General features: G+C 50.3%; 1 protein-coding gene across 1 annotated transcript in view; it reads right to left on the minus strand.

The window, feature by feature from the left end:
* Window positions 1–23,217, minus strand: part of CCKBR (cholecystokinin B receptor) — a 318,163-nt gene that overhangs the window by 67,477 nt on the left and 227,469 nt on the right. Inside the window, exon 2 of the mRNA XM_086933722.1 lies at window positions 22,420–22,671. Within this exon, the coding sequence (XP_086789848.1) occupies window positions 22,420–22,671 (252 nt within the window). The remainder of the gene's footprint in view (window positions 1–22,419; window positions 22,672–23,217) is intronic.

Genomic DNA, 23,217 nt, shown 5'->3' on the forward strand with positions numbered 1-23,217 from the left:
ACTTAAAGTATTGGCGCACCCCTGTCCACTCTAGCGCTGTGACCGCCTCAACTTCGTTGGGAACGGTCGCTCCCTTCTGCCCTCGCTGCCTCCTTCTCACAGCTGCCTGCTATCGTGTGCTCTACGCTGGTGAGCTTTCCTATCACCTGAAACTGCTTGCTCCATTACATCTGCACGCTAGCCTGCATAGCGCCGCTGGCCTCACTTAGCGCTTTAACGTGCCTGCCTGCCTGCTTGTGCGCTCAACTGTTATTATATATGTTCACTGTGTGTATTTGTTCACTGTGTGTTTGTGTTTAAATATACCTCTGCCAATTACCTCCGCATCTCACCTAACCCGGTCTGCCCTCGCGTTGCAGCCGCTATTTGCTGTGCTGTTGTTGTTGTCTTGCCCTGAGCCCGCCCCCTCCACCACGCACCCGCCTCCCATCGGACCCTCCCTCCCACTTAAAGTATTGGCGCACCCCTGTCCACTCTAGCGCTGTGACCGCCTCAACTTCGTTGGGAACGGTCGCTCCCTTCTGCCCTCGCTGCCTCCTTCTCACAGCTGCCTGCTATCGTGTGCTCTACGCTGGTGAGCTTTCCTATCACCTGAAACTGCTTGCTCCATTACATCTGCACGCTAGCCTGCATAGCGCCGCTGGCCTCACTTAGCGCTTTAACGTGCCTGCCTGCCTGCTTGTGCGCTCAACTGTTATTATATATGTTCACTGTGTGTATTTGTTCACTGTGTGTTTGTGTTTAAATATACCTCTGCCAATTACCTCCGCATCTCACCTAACCCGGTCTGCCCTCGCGTTGCAGCCGCCATTTGCTGTGCTGTTGTTGTTGTCTTGCCCTGAGCCCGCCCCCTCCACCACGCACCCGCCTCCCATCGGACCCTCCCTCCCACTTAAAGTATTGGCGCACCCCTGTCCACTCTAGCGCTGTGACCGCCTCAACTTCGTTGGGAACGGTCGCTCCCTTCTGCCCTCGCTGCCTCCTTCTCACAGCTGCCTGCTATCGTGTGCTCTACGCTGGTGAGCTTTCCTATCACCTGAAACTGCTTGCTCCATTACATCTGCACGCTAGCCTGCATAGCGCCGCTGGCCTCACTTAGCGCTTTAACGTGCCTGCCTGCCTGCTTGTGCGCTCAACTGTTATTATATATGTTCACTGTGTGTATTTGTTCACTGTGTGTTTGTGTTTAAATATACCTCTGCCAATTACCTCCGCATCTCACCTAACCCGGTCTGCCCTCGCGTTGCAGCCGCCATTTGCTGTGCTGTTGTTGTTGTCTTGCCCTGAGCCCGCCCCCTCCACCACGCACCCGCCTCCCATCGGACCCTCCCTCCCACTTAAAGTATTGGCGCACCCCTGTCCACTCTAGCGCTGTGACCGCCTCAACTTCGTTGGGAACGGTCGCTCCCTTCTGCCCTCGCTGCCTCCTTCTCACAGCTGCCTGCTATCGTGTGCTCTACGCTGGTGAGCTTTCCTATCACCTGAAACTGCTTGCTCCATTACATCTGCACGCTAGCCTGCATAGCGCCGCTGGCCTCACTTAGCGCTTTAACGTGCCTGCCTGCCTGCTTGTGCGCTCAACTGTTATTATATATGTTCACTGTGTGTATTTGTTCACTGTGTGTTTGTGTTTAAATATACCTCTGCCAATTACCTCCGCATCTCACCTAACCCGGTCTGCCCTCGCGTTGCAGCCGCCATTTGCTGTGCTGTTGTTGTTGTCTTGCCCTGAGCCCGCCCCCTCCACCACGCACCCGCCTCCCATCGGACCCTCCCTCCCACTTAAAGTATTGGCGCACCCCTGTCCACTCTAGCGCTGTGACCGCCTCAACTTCGTTGGGAACGGTCGCTCCCTTCTGCCCTCGCTGCCTCCTTCTCACAGCTGCCTGCTATCGTGTGCTCTACGCTGGTGAGCTTTCCTATCACCTGAAACTGCTTGCTCCATTACATCTGCACGCTAGCCTGCATAGCGCCGCTGGCCTCACTTAGCGCTTTAACGTGCCTGCCTGCCTGCTTGTGCGCTCAACTGTTATTATATATGTTCACTGTGTGTATTTGTTCACTGTGTGTTTGTGTTTAAATATACCTCTGCCAATTACCTCCGCATCTCACCTAACCCGGTCTGCCCTCGCGTTGCAGCCGCCATTTGCTGTGCTGTTGTTGTTGTCTTGCCCTGAGCCCGCCCCCTCCACCACGCACCCGCCTCCCATCGGACCCTCCCTCCCACTTAAAGTATTGGCGCACCCCTGTCCACTCTAGCGCTGTGACCGCCTCAACTTCGTTGGGAACGGTCGCTCCCTTCTGCCCTCGCTGCCTCCTTCTCACAGCTGCCTGCTATCGTGTGCTCTACGCTGGTGAGCTTTCCTATCACCTGAAACTGCTTGCTCCATTACATCTGCACGCTAGCCTGCATAGCGCCGCTGGCCTCACTTAGCGCTTTAACGTGCCTGCCTGCCTGCTTGTGCGCTCAACTGTTATTATATATGTTCACTGTGTGTATTTGTTCACTGTGTGTTTGTGTTTAAATATACCTCTGCCAATTACCTCCGCATCTCACCTAACCCGGTCTGCCCTCGCGTTGCAGCCGCCATTTGCTGTGCTGTTGTTGTTGTCTTGCCCTGAGCCCGCCCCCTCCACCACGCACCCGCCTCCCATCGGACCCTCCCTCCCACTTAAAGTATTGGCGCACCCCTGTCCACTCTAGCGCTGTGACCGCCTCAACTTCGTTGGGAACGGTCGCTCCCTTCTGCCCTCGCTGCCTCCTTCTCACAGCTGCCTGCTATCGTGTGCTCTACGCTGGTGAGCTTTCCTATCACCTGAAACTGCTTGCTCCATTACATCTGCACGCTAGCCTGCATAGCGCCGCTGGCCTCACTTAGCGCTTTAACGTGCCTGCCTGCCTGCTTGTGCGCTCAACTGTTATTATATATGTTCACTGTGTGTATTTGTTCACTGTGTGTTTGTGTTTAAATATACCTCTGCCAATTACCTCCGCATCTCACCTAACCCGGTCTGCCCTCGCGTTGCAGCCGCCATTTGCTGTGCTGTTGTTGTTGTCTTGCCCTGAGCCCGCCCCCTCCACCACGCACCCGCCTCCCATCGGACCCTCCCTCGCCCCTCCCCCTCCACCATCCATATATGACAGTAGTTCCCGCGCGCAGCGTTCACGCGCAGCTTCCGCGCCCAACCCGCGCCGAAGGTGCGCCAAAGGTAAGCCCGTCTACGCCCGTCCGCGCCTGGACCGCGCCCAGCGCCAGACCCCCTGCCCCTCGCGCTCCACAGCCCTCCCGCATTACCTATGATGCCGCCACCCTCCTAGCCCTTGACCCCGGTCGCGCCCCCAACTGCGTCCAAGCCGCTCCTGGACGCACCCATGGACCGTTCTCCTGCTTCTCCTGCAAATTTAGCGGCACCGACATCTCCGCTACGACCTCACCACAGATTCCCGACCCCAACCACCTAGAATGCATCCTTCTCAACACCCGATCAGTCCACAGGCACGCCATTGACCTTTGGAACCTACTAGACACCATCTCTCCTGACGTCGCCTTCCTAACGGAAACATGGATGAACGCTTCCTCCGCCCCTGACATCGCCATCGCTATCCCTGATGACTATAAGATCACACGCAAGGACCGCACCGACCATACAGGAGGTGGAATCGCTATCGTCCATAAGAAAACAATCCGCATCTCAACCAGCTCTGATGCCAACCTCGCCAACTCCGAACACCTTCACTTCCAGATCCACATCGACCCCAAGACCACACTCAGAGGCACCCTCCTCTACAGACCACCTGGACCACGCGCAAAATTCAGTGAAGACATCACGGACTTCATCACTCCACACGCGCTCCCCTCCAAAGACTACATCCTTCTGGGAGACCTCAACTTCCACCTTGAAAAGATCAACGACCGCAACACCGCCACCCTCTTAGACAACCTCGCCAACCTCGGACTTAAACAACTGGTCACTTCCCCCACCCACATCGCAGGTCACACTCTCGACCCCATCTTCACCTCCAGCAACCATGTCTCATTCAGCCACACTACGGATCTCCTCTGGACTGACCACAGCTGCGTTCACTTCATCTACAACAAGCCGAAACCCATCAACCACCCCCAACCAACTCTGCAAAGAAACTGGAACAAAATCACCACAGAGCAGATCTCCACATCACTCCTTCAATCCTCCCCAGCCCTCTCTTCTAACGCCAACGAAGCCGCCTCCAACCTCACCGTTTGGTTATCCAACACTGCCGACACCTTAGCACCACTGAAAAAACGTCAACACAAACTTGGCTTCAAGAAGGCCTCATGGTTCAACGACGACCTCAAGAAATCCAAGAAACTGTGCCGCTCCCTTGAAAAGGCCTGGAAAAAAGACCCATCCACCAGCAACAAGGACACCTTCAAAAGCGCCATCCGTACTCATCACCAACTGATCCGAAAAGCCAAGAAAACGGCATTCAAAGATCGACTTGACAACAACGCCCACAACAGCAAAGAACTTTTCAACATCGTCAAGGAATTTTCCAACCCCTCGGCCAACTCCAACGACATCACCCCCTCTCAAACCCTCTGCGATTCCCTAGCCTCTTTTTTCCACAACAAGATTGCTGACATCCACAACAGCTTTGACAACCAACCCGGAAGGCAACCCACCCTACCATCAGCTGACCATCCTCCCCCCGTTAACACCCTTAACGCCTGGAACCCAATCTCCACTGAGGACACCATCCGCCTGATGAATTCCATCCACTCTGGATCCCCCACAGACCCATGCCCCCACCACATCTTCAACAAAGCAGACTCCGTCATAGCTCCGCACCTCCGAGACGTCATCAACTGCTCCTTCAACTCCGCTACCTTCCCAGAAGACTGGAAACACGCTGAACTCACCGCCCTTCTGAAAAAACCAACAGCAGACCCCACCGAACTCAAAAACTACCGCCCCATCTCACTTCTCCCATTCCCGGCCAAAGTCATCGAGAAAGCTGTCAACAACCAGCTCTCCGCCTTCCTCGAAGCCAACAAATCACTCGACCCCTCACAATCCGGCTTCCGAGCCAAACACAGCACTGAGACCGCACTCATCGCAGCAACAGACGACATTCGAACTCTACTGGACAATGGAGACACAGTCGCCCTCATCCTCCTCGACCTCTCTGCAGCCTTCGACACAGTCTGCCACAGCACCCTTTTACAACGCCTCAGAAACATCGGTATCCAAGGAAGAGCACTGGAATGGATCACCTCGTTCCTCACCGGAAGAACCCAGAGAGTCCGCCTCCCACCATTCAAATCCGAGGCCTCTGAAATCATCTGCGGCGTACCACAAGGATCCTCACTCAGTCCCACCCTCTTCAACGTATACATGAGCCCCCTCGCGGCCATCGCCCGCCAACACAACCTCAACATCATCTCTTACGCGGATGACACTCAACTGATCCTATCTCTCACCAAGGACCCCAGCACCGCCAAAACTAACCTACACGAAGGAATGAAAGAAGTCGCCGAATGGATGAAAGAAAGCCGTCTGAAACTGAACTCAGACAAAACAGAAGTCCTCATCTTAGGTAAATCCCCCTCTGCATGGGACGACTCCTGGTGGCCGGAAGCCCTCGGAAATGCACCCATCCCGACAGACCACGCACGGAACCTTGGCGTCATCCTGGATTCTTCACTCTCAATGAACAGACAAGTCAACGCCGTATCCTCTTCCTGCTTTAACATTCTTCGCATGCTCAGAAAAACATTTCGCTGGATCCCCTCCGAAACAAGGAAAACAGTCACCCACGCGCTAGTCACGAGCCGACTGGACTACGGAAACACCCTCTACGCAGGTACCACCGCTAAACTCCAGAAGAAATTACAACGAATCCAAAACGCCTCAGCCAGGCTCATATTAGACATCCCACGCAACGATCACATCTCTGGTCACCTTAAAGACCTCCACTGGCTACCCGTCAATAAGAGGATTACTTTCCGACTGCTTACCCACGCACACAAATCACTCTACGACATCGGACCAGATTGCCTCAACTCTCGACTGTCCTTCTACACCCCCCCCCGCCAACTGCGCTCTTCCAGCCAAGCCTTCGCCACTGTACCTCGCATCAACAAGACCACCATGGGAGGCAGATCCTTCTCATACCTGGCTGCCAAAACATGGAACTCACTCCCCGCTTACCTTCGCCTCACCCAGAATCACCTAGCGTTCAGAAAGCAGCTTAATGACAAATAATCCACCTCCCCTTCCTAAGCGCCTTGAAACCCTCTGGGTATGTAGTGCGCTATATAAGTGTCTTGACTTGACTTGACTTGACTTGACCACAAATTTAACTTTTCTACTAGTAAAGTTAAACTTTAGGTCTTAACTTAGACTTCAGGTCTAAACTTACACTTTTGGTCTAAATTTACCTTTGTGCATCGGGTCCAAGCTGTACTTTATTTCAGTTCAATATCCATTTTGTATAGTTGGTGAAATGACTACAGTACAACCAACACATTCCAAGACTTAAAAATATAAGGAGTTCAAGGCACTTAGAATGGAACATAAGACAAAGAAACCATGAGCAGCACAAGACCTCTCACATACACATTACAGTACAAAGAAATATACTACACACTATAGATGAGCAGGATTGTCCCTCCCATCACTACGTGTGGGACGGCCCCACTAACTTTAATGGCAATGGTAGATTTCAGAACCCTGGTCGAGTCACCGTTGTTGAGGGTGGTATGCAATGCTTTGATCATGTTAATGCAAATGATAAGCTGCAAGCATGTGGGGGGGTGGCATGAGTGAGTTCACTCTTTAAGGATAAAACATCTTATGTGGGATAATCAGAAAAACAAATATCAGCAAAGCAAATAGTTTTGCCAACCCAGTCATCTTGCTGGAATAAGCATAATGGAAAAATAGGCAAAGTGCAATAAAACAGACCAAGTTGGCAATGATGACCTGAGGCTGCGGAACCAATGTAGGGTAAGAAGTTGAATCATTTTAGTTGAGAAAGTGAAGTACGGTAGTATCAATAGTAGTAGGAGGAGGAGAAGGAAGAGGAGTACAATAGATCAAAGCGATCTGGCTGATAAACCCTGGATTCTGCACAAAAGTCCAGAGAAAGCATGCCTGTTACATTCAGAAACTATAGTCTTCTTGGAGTCATCACAGACAAAGAACAAATTGCGGCAGGCCAGTAAAAGCAGGCTGATGACCACTAGACCTTGCAATCTTTTTGTAGTCATCTCATCAAAAGAAGCAATGTACAGAAGACCACATAGAGTTTGCCAAGGGTGAATAGACTGTACAGGCTTGCTGAATCATCTACAAGGAATAGTAGACCTCAGGGAGGTGGCCAGTGACAACCCAGTTTAGTTGGAATCACCTTAGGCAAAGAATCAAAATAGTGAATCCCTTGGACAGCTAGTCAATGATCTTCAGGACTCAACAGTCCTGTTGGAACAATGTTACCTGAAGAAAGTAAGCACAGTTTACTATGTAGAGATTGCTGATCACCACCAGTTTCAGGGGCTTCTAAACGTCTCGGCCAAAAGAGCATCAATCTACACTTCTCAGAGAGTGATAACACTGCCGCCATCCTCCTTTGGCAGGCCATGAGTATGAGAATTGGGTTGGTATGCACCCGAATCTCCACAATGTCACGAATGGTATATATCACCTTCTCCCAGTGCATTGTTTTATCTCACAATTCTTATTGGTTTGAACATGAAGAGTAAATACCAATGTATATGTGATGGAACAAGGATTCAAGAAAATGAAACTTGCTCGGAAGCAATCTCTCATTAACAGTACTAATCGGTAAAAATAGCTTAGAAAACGAAATTAACATACGCCATGTGTATCCGATGGCATCACTTGAATCATCTGGTGCAAAGAAGCAATGTACAGGTTCCAATGTTGAGCTGATTGCTGCCTACACAACCAGATATACTTGCTGGAAATACTGTTGGAAAGAAGCAAAGTACAGTCCACCACAGTGAGCCGGCGGATGACCAGCAAGCCCCACCGTCTTGTTGGAATCATATTATGCAAAAGAGCAAAAAACAGTAGAACAGGAGAAGCTGGTGAATGAGAATCCACCCTTTGTAGCACTTTTAGAATAATACTAACTAAAAATGCAAAGAACAATGCTTTTTGGTTGCGTGCACGGTGCCGGGGTATGTATTTGTTTTATTGATTAGTTATTATGAGTTTTTGACATGTTTCAAATTAATAGAAATTACCCTCTAGAGCAGAGTTGGACAAATCTCTGAATTCTGTCACCAAGGGACTTTTGCAATCTTCCAGAAGGATTTATTACTGAGATGTGTGGAGCTGAGAGTTTGGGAAATTGCTAATGTAATGAAATTCCAAACTTCATCTGCACAATATCCACAGATTATCTCATGAATCACAAAATGAACAGACAACATGTCCTGCCAATAAGTAAATTGCATCTCCTAGCAAATCCCTCTTGTTTGCCAGTAACAGAAAATCTACCTTTTAACAATTTCCGGGATCAATTCAGTAAGGGCTATGAAGGTACATCCTTCAACCAGAGAGCTAATTATGTAAAGCATATATTCTGCAATGGCCTTTTCCAATTTACTTAAAGAATTTAAAGTCTATAAAAGGGGAAAGGTTAATAACATACTAATGCATACCAACTTCATAACTTTTTTTTTGGGGGGGGGGGGTTCAAATCTGCTTTATTGTATAAGATGTATTGCAATACACAGCTTGTTTTGCCCACAACCCGAAGGCCGGCAGCAGAGTAGTATGGTAAGTACACAGCCATGTAGCCAGCATCCCGGGGGCCCGGCGGCACGTCATACACACAGGTAAAACTAGTTCCGCAGCTGGTGTGGTGGGACAAATAAGGATGAGCAGCAGTTGAACAAAGTTTTTTGCGAGAGAAGATTCTCTGCTTTTTGTTGAAGGTCAGAACAGTAAACAAAACACCCCAACTAGGCAGCAACTAAGAGGCAGTTCACGACTGTGTAGTAGGATAGGTGATAGTGTTCCGGCGTGGCAACCCAGGCAAGCAGAGGTGTGTATGATATCTCGTTTCCAGGACATCTGCCCTAACACAAAATAAACCAGCAAGGGCTATTGTAGGAAGGTGTATAATGCCCAGGAGTGTCACCCGCTGGAGATGTAAGAGCGTGCAGTGGGTATGGCACAGGGTATGCATGTACAGATAAGGGGGAGCGATAGGCCAGCCAAGGCGGGACAGTCTGAAATGTCAATTACCGTATGGGGGCATGTGGGGGGTGTGGGCGAAGGAACCCATGTATCTAAGCAGTGACTTTAGGTTAGGTCTAGAACAGAGCACGGGGCCCTAAGTTATGACAAGTTGACTTTCCGACTGAGCGCTGTCGTCCGGGCGTGTGAGCAGGTAGCGCACCAGCGGATCCCAGATGTCGCTGGGACGACACGAGGGAGGCAGCAGTTCAGCAAAAGTAGTATGCTGATCTTGGCAGTATATCAAATCTGTAAGCCAGTCCTTGAATTTGGGCGCCCTTCCTCTGCCCCATCGGCACGCGACACGCCGCTTGGCCAAGAGTAGGGCAGTGTCAATGAATTTCCTGCAACCTCTAGGCATCTGCATCGTATACCCAAGGAGGGCTATCAAAGGGTCCGCAGGGACCGCCTCCCCCACCATCTCCGCAAGAGCCTCCGTCACTTGCCGCCAGTAGTGAGCCACCTGGGGACATTCCCACGCCAGATGAAGAAAATCGGCATGGTCGGCACGACAGCGCTCACATCGGTCAACATCGGTCAGCCCGAATCTACGTTTCCGCACCGGCGTGTAGTACACCCGCTGAAGGAATTTATAGTGGATAATTTTTAATCTGCTACTGGCAGAGATGCGGGAAGTGAGTGCACAGCAATGGTGCCATTGTTCGTCTGATACCTCAGTGGCAAGCTCAGCAGACCAGCGCAGTCGAGCATTGAATTCCGGCTCTGGAGCAGCACTGCGGAGCTGACGGTAGAGTCCAGAGACCAAGTGTGTCCCGTCCTGCGAGCCTAATAGGAAGTGTAGTGGAGGCAGGACCTCCGCTTCGTCGGGGTATTCGGGTAAGATGTCCCTCATCCCCGCACGCAAACGTAGGTAATAAAAGAGCTCGAGGGGAGTACGCTCATGTGTTTTGAAGAACAGGTCTGCCGATTTGAAGTGACCCTCAAGGAACAAATCACCCCAGCAAGTGATATGGAGTTTATCACAGAGGTGTCGGAAACCCGGTTCCGACAAGAGGGTAAGTTTTGGGTGATAGGCAAGCGGCAACCTGGGTGAGTAGAGTAGTGGGCACGACAGACTTTTAGCTATGCGGCGCCACGCATCTAAGGTGCAGGAAACTGAGGTATTCGGTGTGGTTATGGACGACTCAGGACAGTGCATCAGTCCGTTGAGCGGGAGTGGGTGCACTATCCAGTCCTCTACCGCTATGTGCGGCATGAAGGGGGTAGGAGCCATCCAGTGGTAGGCAAAGTGCGCCTGTGCACACTGGTAGTATGCCTCAAAATCAGGCACATCGAATCCCCCCCTGTCGTAGGGAAGGGTCAACGTCGACCACTTAAGCCGGGGGCTCTTGCCTCCCCAGAAAAGCCTGCGCAACTCCGTCCGTAGCGTCTTGAAAAAGAAGGCGCCAGGGAAATAAGGTATGTTGAGGAAAAGATATAGAAAGCGGGGTAATACCACCATTTTTATGAGCGAAGCTCTACCGGCCATGGAAAGTGGCAGCGTGATCCATCTGTCGACGGAGGCTGTCAGTTTGGTTATGGCCACTCCATAATTGGATCGCAGTGTCAAGTCAAGTCAAGTCAGAAAATTTATATAGCGCACTACCTACCCAGAGGGTCTCAAGGCGCTTAGAAAGGGGAGGAGGATTACTTGTCAAATATCCATGTTTTAAGTTGCTTTCTGAATGCTAGGTGGTTCTGGGTGAGGCGAAGGTACGCGGGGAGTGAGTTCCATGTTTTAGCAGCCAGGTAAGAGAAGGATCTGCCACCCATGGTGGTCTTGTTGATGCGAGGTACAGTGGCGAGGGCTTGGCTGGAAGAACGTAGTTGGCGGGAGGGGGTGTAGAAGGACAGTCGTGAGTTGAGGCATTCTGGTCCGATGTCGTAGAGTGATTTGTGTGCGTGGGTTAGCAGTCGGAAAGTGATTCTCTTATTGACGGGTAGCCAGTGGAGGTCTTTCAGGTGACCAGAGATGTGTTCGTTGCGCGGGATGTCTAATATGATCCTGGCTGAGGCGTTTTGGATTCGTTGGAGTTTCTTCTGGAGTTTGGCGGTAGTGCCTGCGTAGAGGGTGTTTCCGTAGTCCAGTCGGCTCGTGACAAGAGCATGGGTGACTGTTTTCCTTGTTTCGGTGGGGATCCAGCGAAATGTTTTCCTTGTGGTACGCCACAGATGACTTCAGTGGCCTCGGACTTGAATGGTGGGAGGCGGACTCTCTGGGTTCTTCCGGTGAGGAACGATGTGATCCATTCAAGTGCTTTTCCTTGTATTCCGATGTTATTGAGGCGTTGTAACAGGGTGCTGTGGCAGACTGTGTCGAATGCTGCAGAGAGGTCGAGGAGGATGAGGGCGACTGTGTCTCCATTGTCCAGTAGAGTTCGAATGTCGTCTGTTGCTGCGATGAGGGCGGTCTCAGTGCTGTGTTTTGCTCGGAAGCCAGATTGTGAGGAGTCGAGGGATTTGTTGGCTTCGAGGAAAGCGGCGAGCTGGTTGTTGACGGCTTTCTCGATGACTTTGGCCGGGAATGGAAGGAGCGAAATGGGGCGGTAATTTTTGAGTTCGGTGGGGTCCGCTGTGGGTTTTTTCAGAAGGGCGGTGAGTTCAGCGTGTTTCCAGTCTTCCGGGAAGGTGGCGGAGTTGAAGGAGCAGTTGATGACGTCTCGGAGGTGCGGTGCTATGACGGAGTCTGCTTTGATGAAGATGTGGTGAGGACATGGATCTGTGGGGGATCCTGAGTGGATGGAGTTCATCAGGCGGATGGTGTCCTCAGTGGAGATTGGGTTCCAGTTGTTAAGGGTGTTTACGGGGGGAGAGTGTTCAGCAGATGGTTGGGTGGGTTGGTCTCCGGGTTGGTTGTCGAAGCTGTTGTGGATGTCTGCAATCTTGTTGTGGAAAAATGAGGCTAGGGAGTCGCAGAGGGCTTGGGAGGGGATGATGTCGTTGGAGTTGGCCGAGGGGTTGGAAAATTCCTTGACGATGTTGAAAAGTTCCTTGCTGTTGTGGGCGTTGTTGTCAAGTCGATCCTTGAATGCTGTTTTCTTGGCCTTTCGGATTAGTTGGTGGTGAGTGCGTGTGGCGTTTTTGAAGGCGTCCTTGGTGCTAGGGGTTGGGTCTTTTTTCCAGGCCTTTTCAAGGGAGCGGCAGAGTTTCTTGGACTTCTTAAGATCATCGTTGAACCATGAGGCCTTCTTGTTGCCAGGTTTGCTTTGACGTTTTTTCAGTGGTGCTAAGGTGTCGGCGGTGTTGGATAACCATAGGGTGAGGTTAGCGGCGGCTTGGTTTGGGTTAGAAGAGTGGGCTGATGTGTTTAGAAGGAGCGATGCGGAGATCTGGTCGGTGGTGATTTTGTTCCAGTTTCTTTGCAGATTTGGTTGGAGGTGGTTGGTGGGTTTTGGCTTGTTGTAGGTGAAGTGAACGCAGCTGTGGTCAGTCCAGAGGAGGTCCGTAGTGTGGCTGAAGGAGACATGATTGCTGGAGGTGAAGATGGGGTCAAGTGTGTGACCTGCGATGTGGGTGGGGGAAGTGACTAGTTGTTTAAGTCCGAGGTTGGCGAGGTTGTCCACGAGGGTGGAGGTGTTGCAGTCGTTGATCTTTTCAAGGTGAAAGTTGAGGTCTCCCAGAAGGATGTAGTCTTTGGAGGGGAGCGCGTGTGGAGTGACGAAGTCCGTGATGTCTTCACTGAATTTTGCGCGGGGTCCTGGTGGTCTGTAGAGGAGGGTGCCTCTGAGTGTGGTCTTGGGATCGATGTGGATCTGGAAGTGAAGGTGTTCGGAGTTGGCGAGGTTGGCGTCAGAGCTGGTTGAGATGCGGATAGATTTCTTATGTACGATAGCGATTCCTCCTCCTGTGTGGCCGGTACGGTCCTTGCGTGTGATCTTATAGTCTTCAGGGATGGCAATGGTGATGTCTGGGGCGGAGGAAGCGTTCATCCATGTTTCTGTTAGGAAGGCGACGTCTGGAGAGATGGTGTCTAGAAGATTCCATAGGTCAATGGCGTGTCTGTGGACCGAGCGTGTGTTGAGAAGGATGCATTGTAGGTGGTTGGGGTCGTGAATCTGTGGTGTGGTCGTAACGGAGATGTTGTCGGTGCCGCTGAATTTGCAGGAGTAGCAGGAGAAAGGTCCATGGGTGTGTCCAGGAGCGGCTTGGACGCAGTTGGGGGCGCGACCGGGGTTAAGGGCTAGGAGGGTGGCGGCATCGTAGGTAATGCGGGAGGGCTGGGCAGCGCGAAGGGCAGGGGGTCTGGCGCTGGGCGCGGGCCAGGCGCGGACGGGCGTAGACGGGCTTACCTTTGGCGCACCTTCGGCGTGGCCGTAGCGCGTGGACGCTGCGCGTGGGGGCTTTGCCAAATACACTCAGCAGTTTTCAATAGCAAAGAGGCCCACAGCGTCTAGCAGTGCGCAACGAAGAGGTACTTAGCAGAATTGAAGCGCTATGTCAGGGCTCGAGTGAGGAGGAGGTGAAGTGAGCGACCGCTTCTGTCCTTATCACGAGAGATGCGTATTCCCAAACAGCGAAGATCCGTACGACACCACTCCAATGGGTAATCGAGAGGGAAGTCATGTACCGCATCTGTTAGGGGGAAAAATTGTGACTTGGCCCAGTTGATGTGGACTCCTGACACCCCGCCAAACATAATAAATTCCCGAAGTAGGGGATTGAGAAGCGTCTCAGGATACTTAACGTACAGCGTAATGTCATTCGCATAAAGGGATATGTCAATTTGTCGCTGCAGGCACTGCACTGCCCCGGTTCGATGCAACTGACGTAAGCGACAGGCGAGAGGCTCTACCGCAATAGCAAATAACAGGGGAGAGAGTGGGCATCCCTGACGGGTGCCTCTTGTGAGTGCGATAGGTTGTGACAGGCGTCCGTTAATTAGTACCCTTGCCGTGGGATCCGTATAGAGTAGGCGGACCCAAGATAGAAACAACTTAGGGAACCCCATGCTGGCAAGAACCGAAAAGAGGTAAGGCCACTCGATCGAGTCGAACGCCTTGGTGGCATCGAGGAATACAGCTGCCACAGGACTGTCAGGGTGAACCGTGCGGAGCAAGGTGAAGAGGGTGCGAAGGTTATGGGACGTGGATCTACCTGCTACAAAGCCAGACTGATCAGGCAATACAAGTCTGGTCATTAATAGCGATAGCCGGGTGGCCAGTATCTTAGCAAGTATTTCAACATCGCAGTTTAAGAGGGAGAGTGGACAGTAGGAGTCGCATGATGTGGGATCTTTATATGGTTTTAATAGGGAGGTGATCACTACCTCGCGCATAGAGCAGGGAAGTACCCCCGTCAGCAAGGGATTCCGTAACCACCTCGCGGAGCACAGGGGCCATTATGTCGATGTAGGCCTTGTAAAACTCGGCAGGTATGCCATCGATGCAGTACCCCCTGATAGTGACCTTGAACGCCTCCCATATGTGTTCGACTGACTCAACCGACCCCTTATTTCTAGGAAAGAAATCCGCTATCTCCTCCCCCAGCTCAGTGCGAAACAGGCTGTCAAGAAGTACGTCAGGGCGTAGTCTCCACTGCGGTCGCGGAGTGATCCACCCAGGAGTATGGAACCGCAAAAACACAGGGCTGAGATCAGAATAGGTCCTTGGCAGATGATCCACCCCACCAGTTCTGTAGCAATACCCCTGGTGATCAAAAAGTAATCCAAGCGTGCCCAAGTCCCGGTGTGGGAAGTGAAGTGTGTACCCTCCCGTCCATGAGGATGCAAGTGTCTCCAGGCATCTAAAAGACCACCCTCCTCCACAACTCCCTCCAATGCCTCTCTGGCCCTCGGCTTATAGGAGCTAACACCATCCGCTCTGTCTAATGAGGGCATCAGCGCTAGGTTGAAATCCCCACCCCAAACTACGTGCCGTGCCCCAACAGCCACAATCTTACCCCACAGAGTGGTAAAAAAGGCAGGTGTATCAACATTAGGTGCATATATGGACACAAACAGGTATAGGTCGCGGCCTATTCTGCCCCACAACAGAGCATAACGGCCCTCTCTGTCAACCACTTCCCCAAATCTTTGAAAAGGCACATTTCGGGCGATGAGAATTACAACACCTCTTGCATAAGTCGAATACGAGGAAATGTACGGTTTCCGGCCCACCTGCTCGCAAAAGTGGCGCTACTCTGTGCGGGCAGATGTGTCTCCTGCAACATGGCAACCTGTATATGATGTCTATCGAGGTAGGCAATAACATTTCGGCATTTCTTAGCATTATTCAATCCCCATTCCCCGGACATTCCAAGATAAGCATGTCAGTTGCGCATTCGTATTCAAAGCAGCCATGGACAGTGCAACATTGAATATGGTAGTGCCCGAGAGGGCCGCATAGTGTGTCCACCTCCGCCCTGCCAGTGCCAGAGCATACACCAGGTTATTGTACACATACATAGTCTAGTCAATGAAAGCCTCTCAAAGCCCACCCTCCCCCCACCCACCCCAGCATCCCAATCATGCCAGTGGCTGCACAGTCCCCCCCAGCAGTCCCCCCTCCCCCCTGCCCCCCCCAACTGTAGTAGCACGAACAACAAAAACAGTAACAGGACCATGGGGATCACCCAGTAGGGGTAAAACATAGAGTGCGCACAGCCACTTCCCGGTCCTTAGCTCCAGAACTGTACCGCCCTCGGTGGAGACTAGGGCCGAGAAAGTGGTCCTTGGTGTACATTACCAAAGGGGTGCAGAGTCCATGCAGGTCCACCGTTCATGAATCACCCCAACATCTGCAGTCCGATCCGTAGGGTGAGTGCTAGCCGGCATAGAGAAGACACGACTTGTAGTTCATATGGACAGCTAGTCGTCGTGTGGCGCTGGTGATAGGTCGGCATCCTCCTGCTCATCTGCAGCAGCACGGTCTTCTCTGCGTGCCCTCCGTATCGATTTCAAGAAGTCCTCTACTTTTTGCGGGTTAGTGAAAAATCTTTGCTTACCCTGATGGGTAACTCGAAGCTTTGCAGGGTACAAAAGAGCATAGTCTATCTGGGCCTCCCGCAACTTTTTCTTCACCGGCAGAAACTTGCGCCGTTCATCCTGAACCATCGGCGTGAAGTCCGGGTAGACGGAGAAGGTGACCCCGTTATACTGCAGCGATCTCTGAGTTCGGGCCGCTCTGAGGGCAGTGTCACGATCGCGGTAGTTCAAGAGCCGAGCAATGATGGGGCTTGGTGGAAGGCCAGGCTTAGGCACAGGCGCCAGGGAGCGGTGGGCCCTCTCCACAATAAATTGAGGCGAAAAAGCATCCTCCCCGATCAAGCCCTTGAGCAGTTTCTCAACGTACAGTTCCATCCTACCCGTATCTGTGGACTCCGGCACATTGGTGATGCGTATGTTGTTCCGGCGGCTGCGTGCTTCCAAGTCCTCGTTCTTTGCCGCTATAATCCGGAGTAAATTATCCATCCTGGCCAGTTGCGCCGTATGGGTCGAGGTGACATCGGAGTTATCGGATATTTGCTGCTCCGCGGTCGTGATTCGCTCCTCATGTCGGTCGACCTTGTGTACCAGAGCATCCAGCCGGGCTGTGACACCATCCACCTTCTCGACAACAGTGGCGAAACCCTGTCTCATCTCTTGAATCAGGTTGGTAAGGTCCACATCATTAGTAGGAGGTGGGGTAGCTTGCGGAGAAGATGCGCTAGGCCCAGGATTCATCTGTGTCGAATTAGCGCCTTTTTTCATGCTGTCAAAGCTCAGCTTAGGTTGGCGGTTCTCAGTCCGTCCCATGGCGGTGTCCGGGGGCGGCTTCCAGGCCGTGAAGCGTAATGGTAGTACAGCCTGCGTCTGTGGGATGTATGAGTACAAACCACCCGGAGAGGGCACAGCTGACAGCGGGCAGGAGAGAGCAAACGCGGTGCCACCAAGGGGACTGCAAGGGGGGCGCAGTTTGTAAGCAGTTCCGCGCGTCTTCCAAGCGCTATGATGGTGAAGGGGGCAAACAATGAATGCCAGGCAAATGCGGTACTAGATGCCTCCTGCTCAGTGCCGGCAGGGAAACGGCCTGGTTATGTTTTGCCACAGCAATAAGTAGAGTCCAGTCTAGCAGGGCGAGGGATGGCGATTCCCCACTAGGTAGTGCGCTGCAGGGGGTTGCGTCACACAGGGCATCTCTGCGTGGCAGCCACGCACATATGAAGCAAGCAATAGCTCTCCCCACTCTTCAGATAGTGCAGGGGCGCCGCATCGGCAAAGGCGGCTCGTGATGGTGGCGCCAGGTACAGAGGGGCCAGCTCTAACCTCCGGTCTGTGGGCCCGACAGCCCGCGCTGCTCGACCGGGAGCGTCAGGCAGGCGGGGGGCCGATACGAGAGCCCCAGGGGGCCGCCCTGCAGCCCCCTCCGCCGTGTGGGGAGTAAACCCTACTTCAGCGCCGATGACGGGAACCTGCAGCAGCGGGGGGGGGTCCTCGCGGCAGAGAGAACGGCAGCCGTCCACCCCCGCTCCGGCCCCCACGCGATGTCCTCACAGGATAACAGCGGCCGCTGCGGCCCAAAGCCTCGTGGCAAACCCCAGGGTCGCGTAGGCAGCAGTGGCCGGCCACACGCTCACGCCAGCTCCAGAGCGAATACCGGGCAAGTTTCAGAAGCCCGTATCTCCGGCCTTGGAGCACGTAGAGTCTTCAGAGTTGGGACGATTGTTGGCAGCAATGACCTGTAGCAGATTCTGAAATGTAGAGGCGATACAGCACCCCATGGCGCAGGATTTATGGAGGATTATCTACCAAGGAGCGGGAGCTACGCACCTAGGCAGCCATTCCGCAAGTGCGCCCTCTAGCGCCCCGACCAACTTCATAACTTTAATCTTGCATTTTAAAAAGGAGATAACAACACATCTCTTATATCACCTGTCACTGATAAGCACCTGTCGAACTCCTCCAGACACAACAACTATGAGACTTGTCAGAGCATCCTGCACTGTTACACTGGTAGAAATAAGTTTTCTTCATATGTTGAAGTACAACACAGAGTGAGTTTATTTCTAGTTAAGGGTTACATACAATGTCCAAGTACTTAGGTAACACTAATCCTCCAAGGAGCGATTGATGTTTCCAGCTCAGTTATCAGGTTCCATATGACCCCTTCAACAGACACTAGTGCAGTCAGGGTAAGAGACTACTCTACACACAGAGAACAAAGCTGTTCTTAACTTTGTTTATATTGAAAAAGGGAGAAGTGTATCATCCTGCTCCTGAAATGGTTCTGCCGTAGATGGAACCCTCTACTGAGAGATATCTAACGTATGATGGGTCTGCCTAGGCGGTATTGGCTCTCAGTGTATCGGGGCTAGGCCTTTTTAGTCTCTCGCCAAGTTCATGATATCAGTGCAGGGCCATGTTCAGCCCTACCGCCCCAGTGGGATCTCACCAGCAGCAGGCACACACCTCCAGATGACACTCAGTAGCCAGTAGCAGTCTGGGCCACAGTCAGCCTTCCCGTGGCAGTGGGATCCCACCGGTGGCAGGCGGTAGTCTCTAGGCAGCACACAACAGTGCTCTCTGGACTGTGTAGTGTGTCGTTCAATGGAACACAACAGGAGCAGAGACTGCTGTCAGTGGCTCTCTCACCTCACCTCCTCGAGGACAAATGCCTCACCTCCCCTGTGGCAGGCAGGGAGCCAGCCTCGACCTTGGCACTGACGCCTCACCTCAACGACGCCATGCATTGTCATAGACTTTGTTTCCAAGGTACTGTTTATTTGGGGGTCTGCGTGACTCCGTGCCCGACGCCACGCTCCTCACATTTGGCACCGTACTTTGGATTTATTGCTGTCACGACGTCGCACTAGTCACAGATGGAGCTATTTGATTTCTACCTACTTTAATTTTGCGATAACTAATTTAAAGTCGCATTTCATTACATGTATGTTGGATTTCTGTCTTTTTGGTCTTGTTTAGTTTAGATAAAGATACATTATTTTCCTAAACTGGTGTGATGTTCATTTGTGGTGTTAACACTGTATTACTTTGTGTTTTGAGTACAAATACTTTACACATTGCCTTTGGGATAAGTCTGTCTGCTCGTGCCAATCTACCCAAGGGATGAGCAGGGGTTATCTAAAGTGTGAATCCCCCTTACCCTGACTAGAAGCAAGGGTCCCTATTTGGACAAAGGTACCTACCTCTGCCAACTAGAGACCCCCATTTGGAACAGTTCCCTTTTCATGTGTCCTAGCCAGACCACCTTCCAGCCCAAGCCTTTGTCTGCAAGGATGCTCTGCCCACCAGGACAGTCTCCACCACACAAATACACAGAGGTGAGAGCAGGATGCACCCAGCTATTTATGACCTTTACTCAAAGAGATCAGGAACATAGATCAGAATCTGTGCTCCTTCAAATGACTCCTTACCCTATCAACATATATTGCTGGCCTCACCATGCACTCCCTGCACTCCATCAAATGGCATGCAAGTGCCAATGGTCCAGATAATTATGAAGGATGCTATGTAATTAAGACAATATTGTGCAGATTTAATAATCAGTCACATAAGTAATAACTTGGAAGTCTGATTTGCAGGCAAATACAGTAATATATATGTGTATCACAGGTATTTTACGTACGTATGACCCAAATATGCGAATTGATTTTAGTAAAATGGATCTTAAATGTCCATGGTGTTTCTTTCCCTGTGAATATTAAGCTCACCATCAGGACTCAAATCAACATGAGTCCGAGAGGTAACTACATGGGAATGGGTTGGGAGAGAAGCAGAAATGGGACATAAATATAGAATATATACAGACACTTGCCCCCACATGCATCAACCTATTTAGGAAGTGCAAACGGTGCGAATCGGTAAATTCGGCCGTTTGCGCTTCCTAAATACGTTTTTGGGATACATGAAACATTTTTTCAAAATTCGTTTTTTTTTGCATTTCCTAAAAATGCGAATGCATTTAGGGGCACATGCATCATTCCGGCCTTTTGCGAATTCCAAATTGCGAAAAATAGGGAATCGCAATTTGGAATTCGCAAAATGGGATGCATGTATATTTTCCTAAAATATTTGTGATTCGGTAAAAATCGCAATTTTTACCGAATCGCAAATATTATGCGATTTCCAAAGTGCAAAATCGCTATTCCCATTGATTCCTATGGGCCAAAAGGCCCATAGGGATCAATGGGAAGGCTTTAACAAATTGCGATTTTCTTTTTCAGAATCGCAATTTGTTCATGCATTACATGGGTGCAGGGGGGGGTCCAAAGGACCCCCCACTGCACCCCTGTAATGTATTTTTAAGTGCATGTTTCACACACACATGTCCTAAGGACATGTGTGTTTGTAACATTACACTTTAAAAAATGCATTTTTGTGCATATTTAAACATTTTCGCAAATTACCACGAGGTTCAACCTCGTGGTAATTTGCACTCCCTATTTTGAAATTCGCAAATTTCAAAACAATGATGCATTGCTTTTAAGGAATCGCAAAATTGCGATTCCTTAAAAGCAATCGCATTTTTGGAAATCGCTAAAATAGCGATTTTCACAAAAATGCATGATGCATCCCAAAAACTTATTTAGGAAGTGCAAACGGCCGATTTTACGATTCGCACCGTTTGCACTTCCTAAATAGGTTGATGCATGTGCCCCTTAAGGAATCGCATCTGTGCGATTCCTTAAATGCAATGCATCATTTTTTTTAAAAATGCGAATCTTGAAATAGGAAGTGCAAATTAACACGAGGTTGACCCTCGTGTTAATTTGCGAAATTGTTTCAAAAAGCACAAAAATGCATTTTGAAAAGTGTCATGTTACAGACACACATGTCCTTAGGACATGTGTGTGTGAAACATGCACTTTAAAATACATTTCAGGGGTGCAAGGGGGGTCCTTTGGACCCCCCTCTGCACCCTTGCAATGAATCAACAAATTGCGATTTCCTAAAAAAAGAAATGCAAAACGGCATTGATTCCTATGGGCCTCTAGGCCCATAGGAATCAATGTAATGCCATTCCTTAATTGCGATTCGCAATTAAGGAATCGCAAATTCCGAAATGTAAGAAATCCTAAAAATATTTAGGATTTCTTGATGCATAGGATTTTGCAATTCCTAAATAGCGATTCCTTAATTTTCGCTATTTAGGAAATGCAAAATCCTAGATTGATGCATGTGGCCGATTGTATGGTAAGTATTTTACCCTGTATCCAGCTTTGTAACAAAATATGTCAAGGAACACTGAAAGTCCTGGCAGCAGTGGACTTTACAGCAAAGATCCCTGTTTGCCTTCAAGAAAGACTGCTCTGCACTCACTCGGAATAGTACTCCCACGTCCATTATGGATCTGTGGGCCATTCCACCTGTAGCCTATGTTCTCTGTAGACGAAAGCAAGGAATTTGTCAATGGTGGCACTCAAATCACTTTAAAAATGTCCTGTATTTATTAGTCAACCGACCCAAAAAAGCTAAATCCGAATCTTCAAATATTGGTGCAGACTCAGGTGTGAGGCCCTCACTGCCCCACCAGTTCAGCACTTAATCCAATCCAAACCAAACATTCAGAACCTGATCTGCAGTGGCAGGTGATCTCGGTCATCTCCACACCCAAGAGAAGCAGTAACATAAAAAAGATCTTCAAACAAAGAGGAGCTCAAATGGATCCTATGCTTGGATAACATGAAATCAGGACTGAATGGAATGGAAGACCGGACAGCATTATTATAAGACAGAGACCATCCTTCTGGACATAAACTTGAATGTGTTTTGTTCTTTGTATGTGTGCTACAGAATGCAAGACACAAAGAAAAAGAAAAAATTAGGAGAAATAAAAGTGTTTCTTCTAGTTGTGCCAATCTAACGCCTGCATTTGCATGCCACTAGTTTTTGGCCCTGCCTCAGATTTACACGGGCCCACTTCAACACCCATTGCACGCTACTTTCACGTAGATACTTGCATGAAGGGGTACTATGTTTAAGAAGCGGTGTTAAGCCATGCAAAGTGGCTTAACACCACTTTGTGAATATGTTCAGGGCCTAGCGCCACCAGAACATCGTACAAAGTGACTTTCCATTGGCGCAATCCCCTTGTAAATATGGCCGTTAAAACCTAAAAGTCTATGGGGAGGAAGGGCAGAAGGGGTAAAAAAAAGTACTGGGACTTCAATAAGATAGTCAGACAAGAGCGTAAGACAAGAGATGGTAAAACAGATTGTGAGTCCACTCACCCATGAAGTAGGCGGCGATCTTGCAGATGGCCTCTCCGAAGATGAAGTTGCCCATGAGGTTGGGAATGAAGGTGAATGGGATACAGAAGACGGCCACCATCAGGTCACTGACGGCCAGCGACAGTAGGAAGGAGTTGGTGACTGTACGCAGGCGCTTGTTCATCACCAGCACGATGATGATCAGTGTGTTGCCAAAGATGCTCAGCAGGAAGATGAGGCAATACAAAAGAATGCGGACCCAATTGTTCAAGTCTGAAACAAAGGAAACACACATTTACTTGAAGGAGAAGAAAAATGTTGTACAATTATTCACATGTTATTTACTTAACAGCTCACAACCACACATTGAGAAGCAACTTCAAAGATACGGCAACCAGACACAATGGCTACCTACTGGAAAAATTACAACATGGCTAAAACGCTGATATACATTTGATTTTTGCATCGTCTCCTATGGCTTCTGATGGAGCAGAACATACCTTTCAAGAAAATCTGGTAAGTATTTCAGTACACATATGTCAGGGTCATTTACATCTCTATTTCAAACTAGACCCTAGGGCTGGCTACCAACGTTTGTTGGTGGCTCCACTCCTTAGATGGAAATCAAGAGGGAAGTGGAGGAGTTCGGCCTTATGTCCAATGCTATGGAATGAATGCTTCGTTGAGTTCTTGCACCCGCCGACCTTTCTCAAATTTTAAAATCGAGTCAAGATGGTTTCATCTCAGTAATCCTGGCCTACGCTCCTGCCACTAGCCGCTCTTTCTTTTTTGTAGTTCACATATTAAAAATGTGAACAA

The sequence above is a fragment of the Lissotriton vulgaris genome, chromosome 8 (genome assembly GCF_964263255.1).
Source record: "Lissotriton vulgaris chromosome 8, aLisVul1.2, whole genome shotgun sequence".
In the NCBI taxonomy this organism is placed as follows: domain Eukaryota; kingdom Metazoa; phylum Chordata; class Amphibia; order Caudata; family Salamandridae; genus Lissotriton; species Lissotriton vulgaris.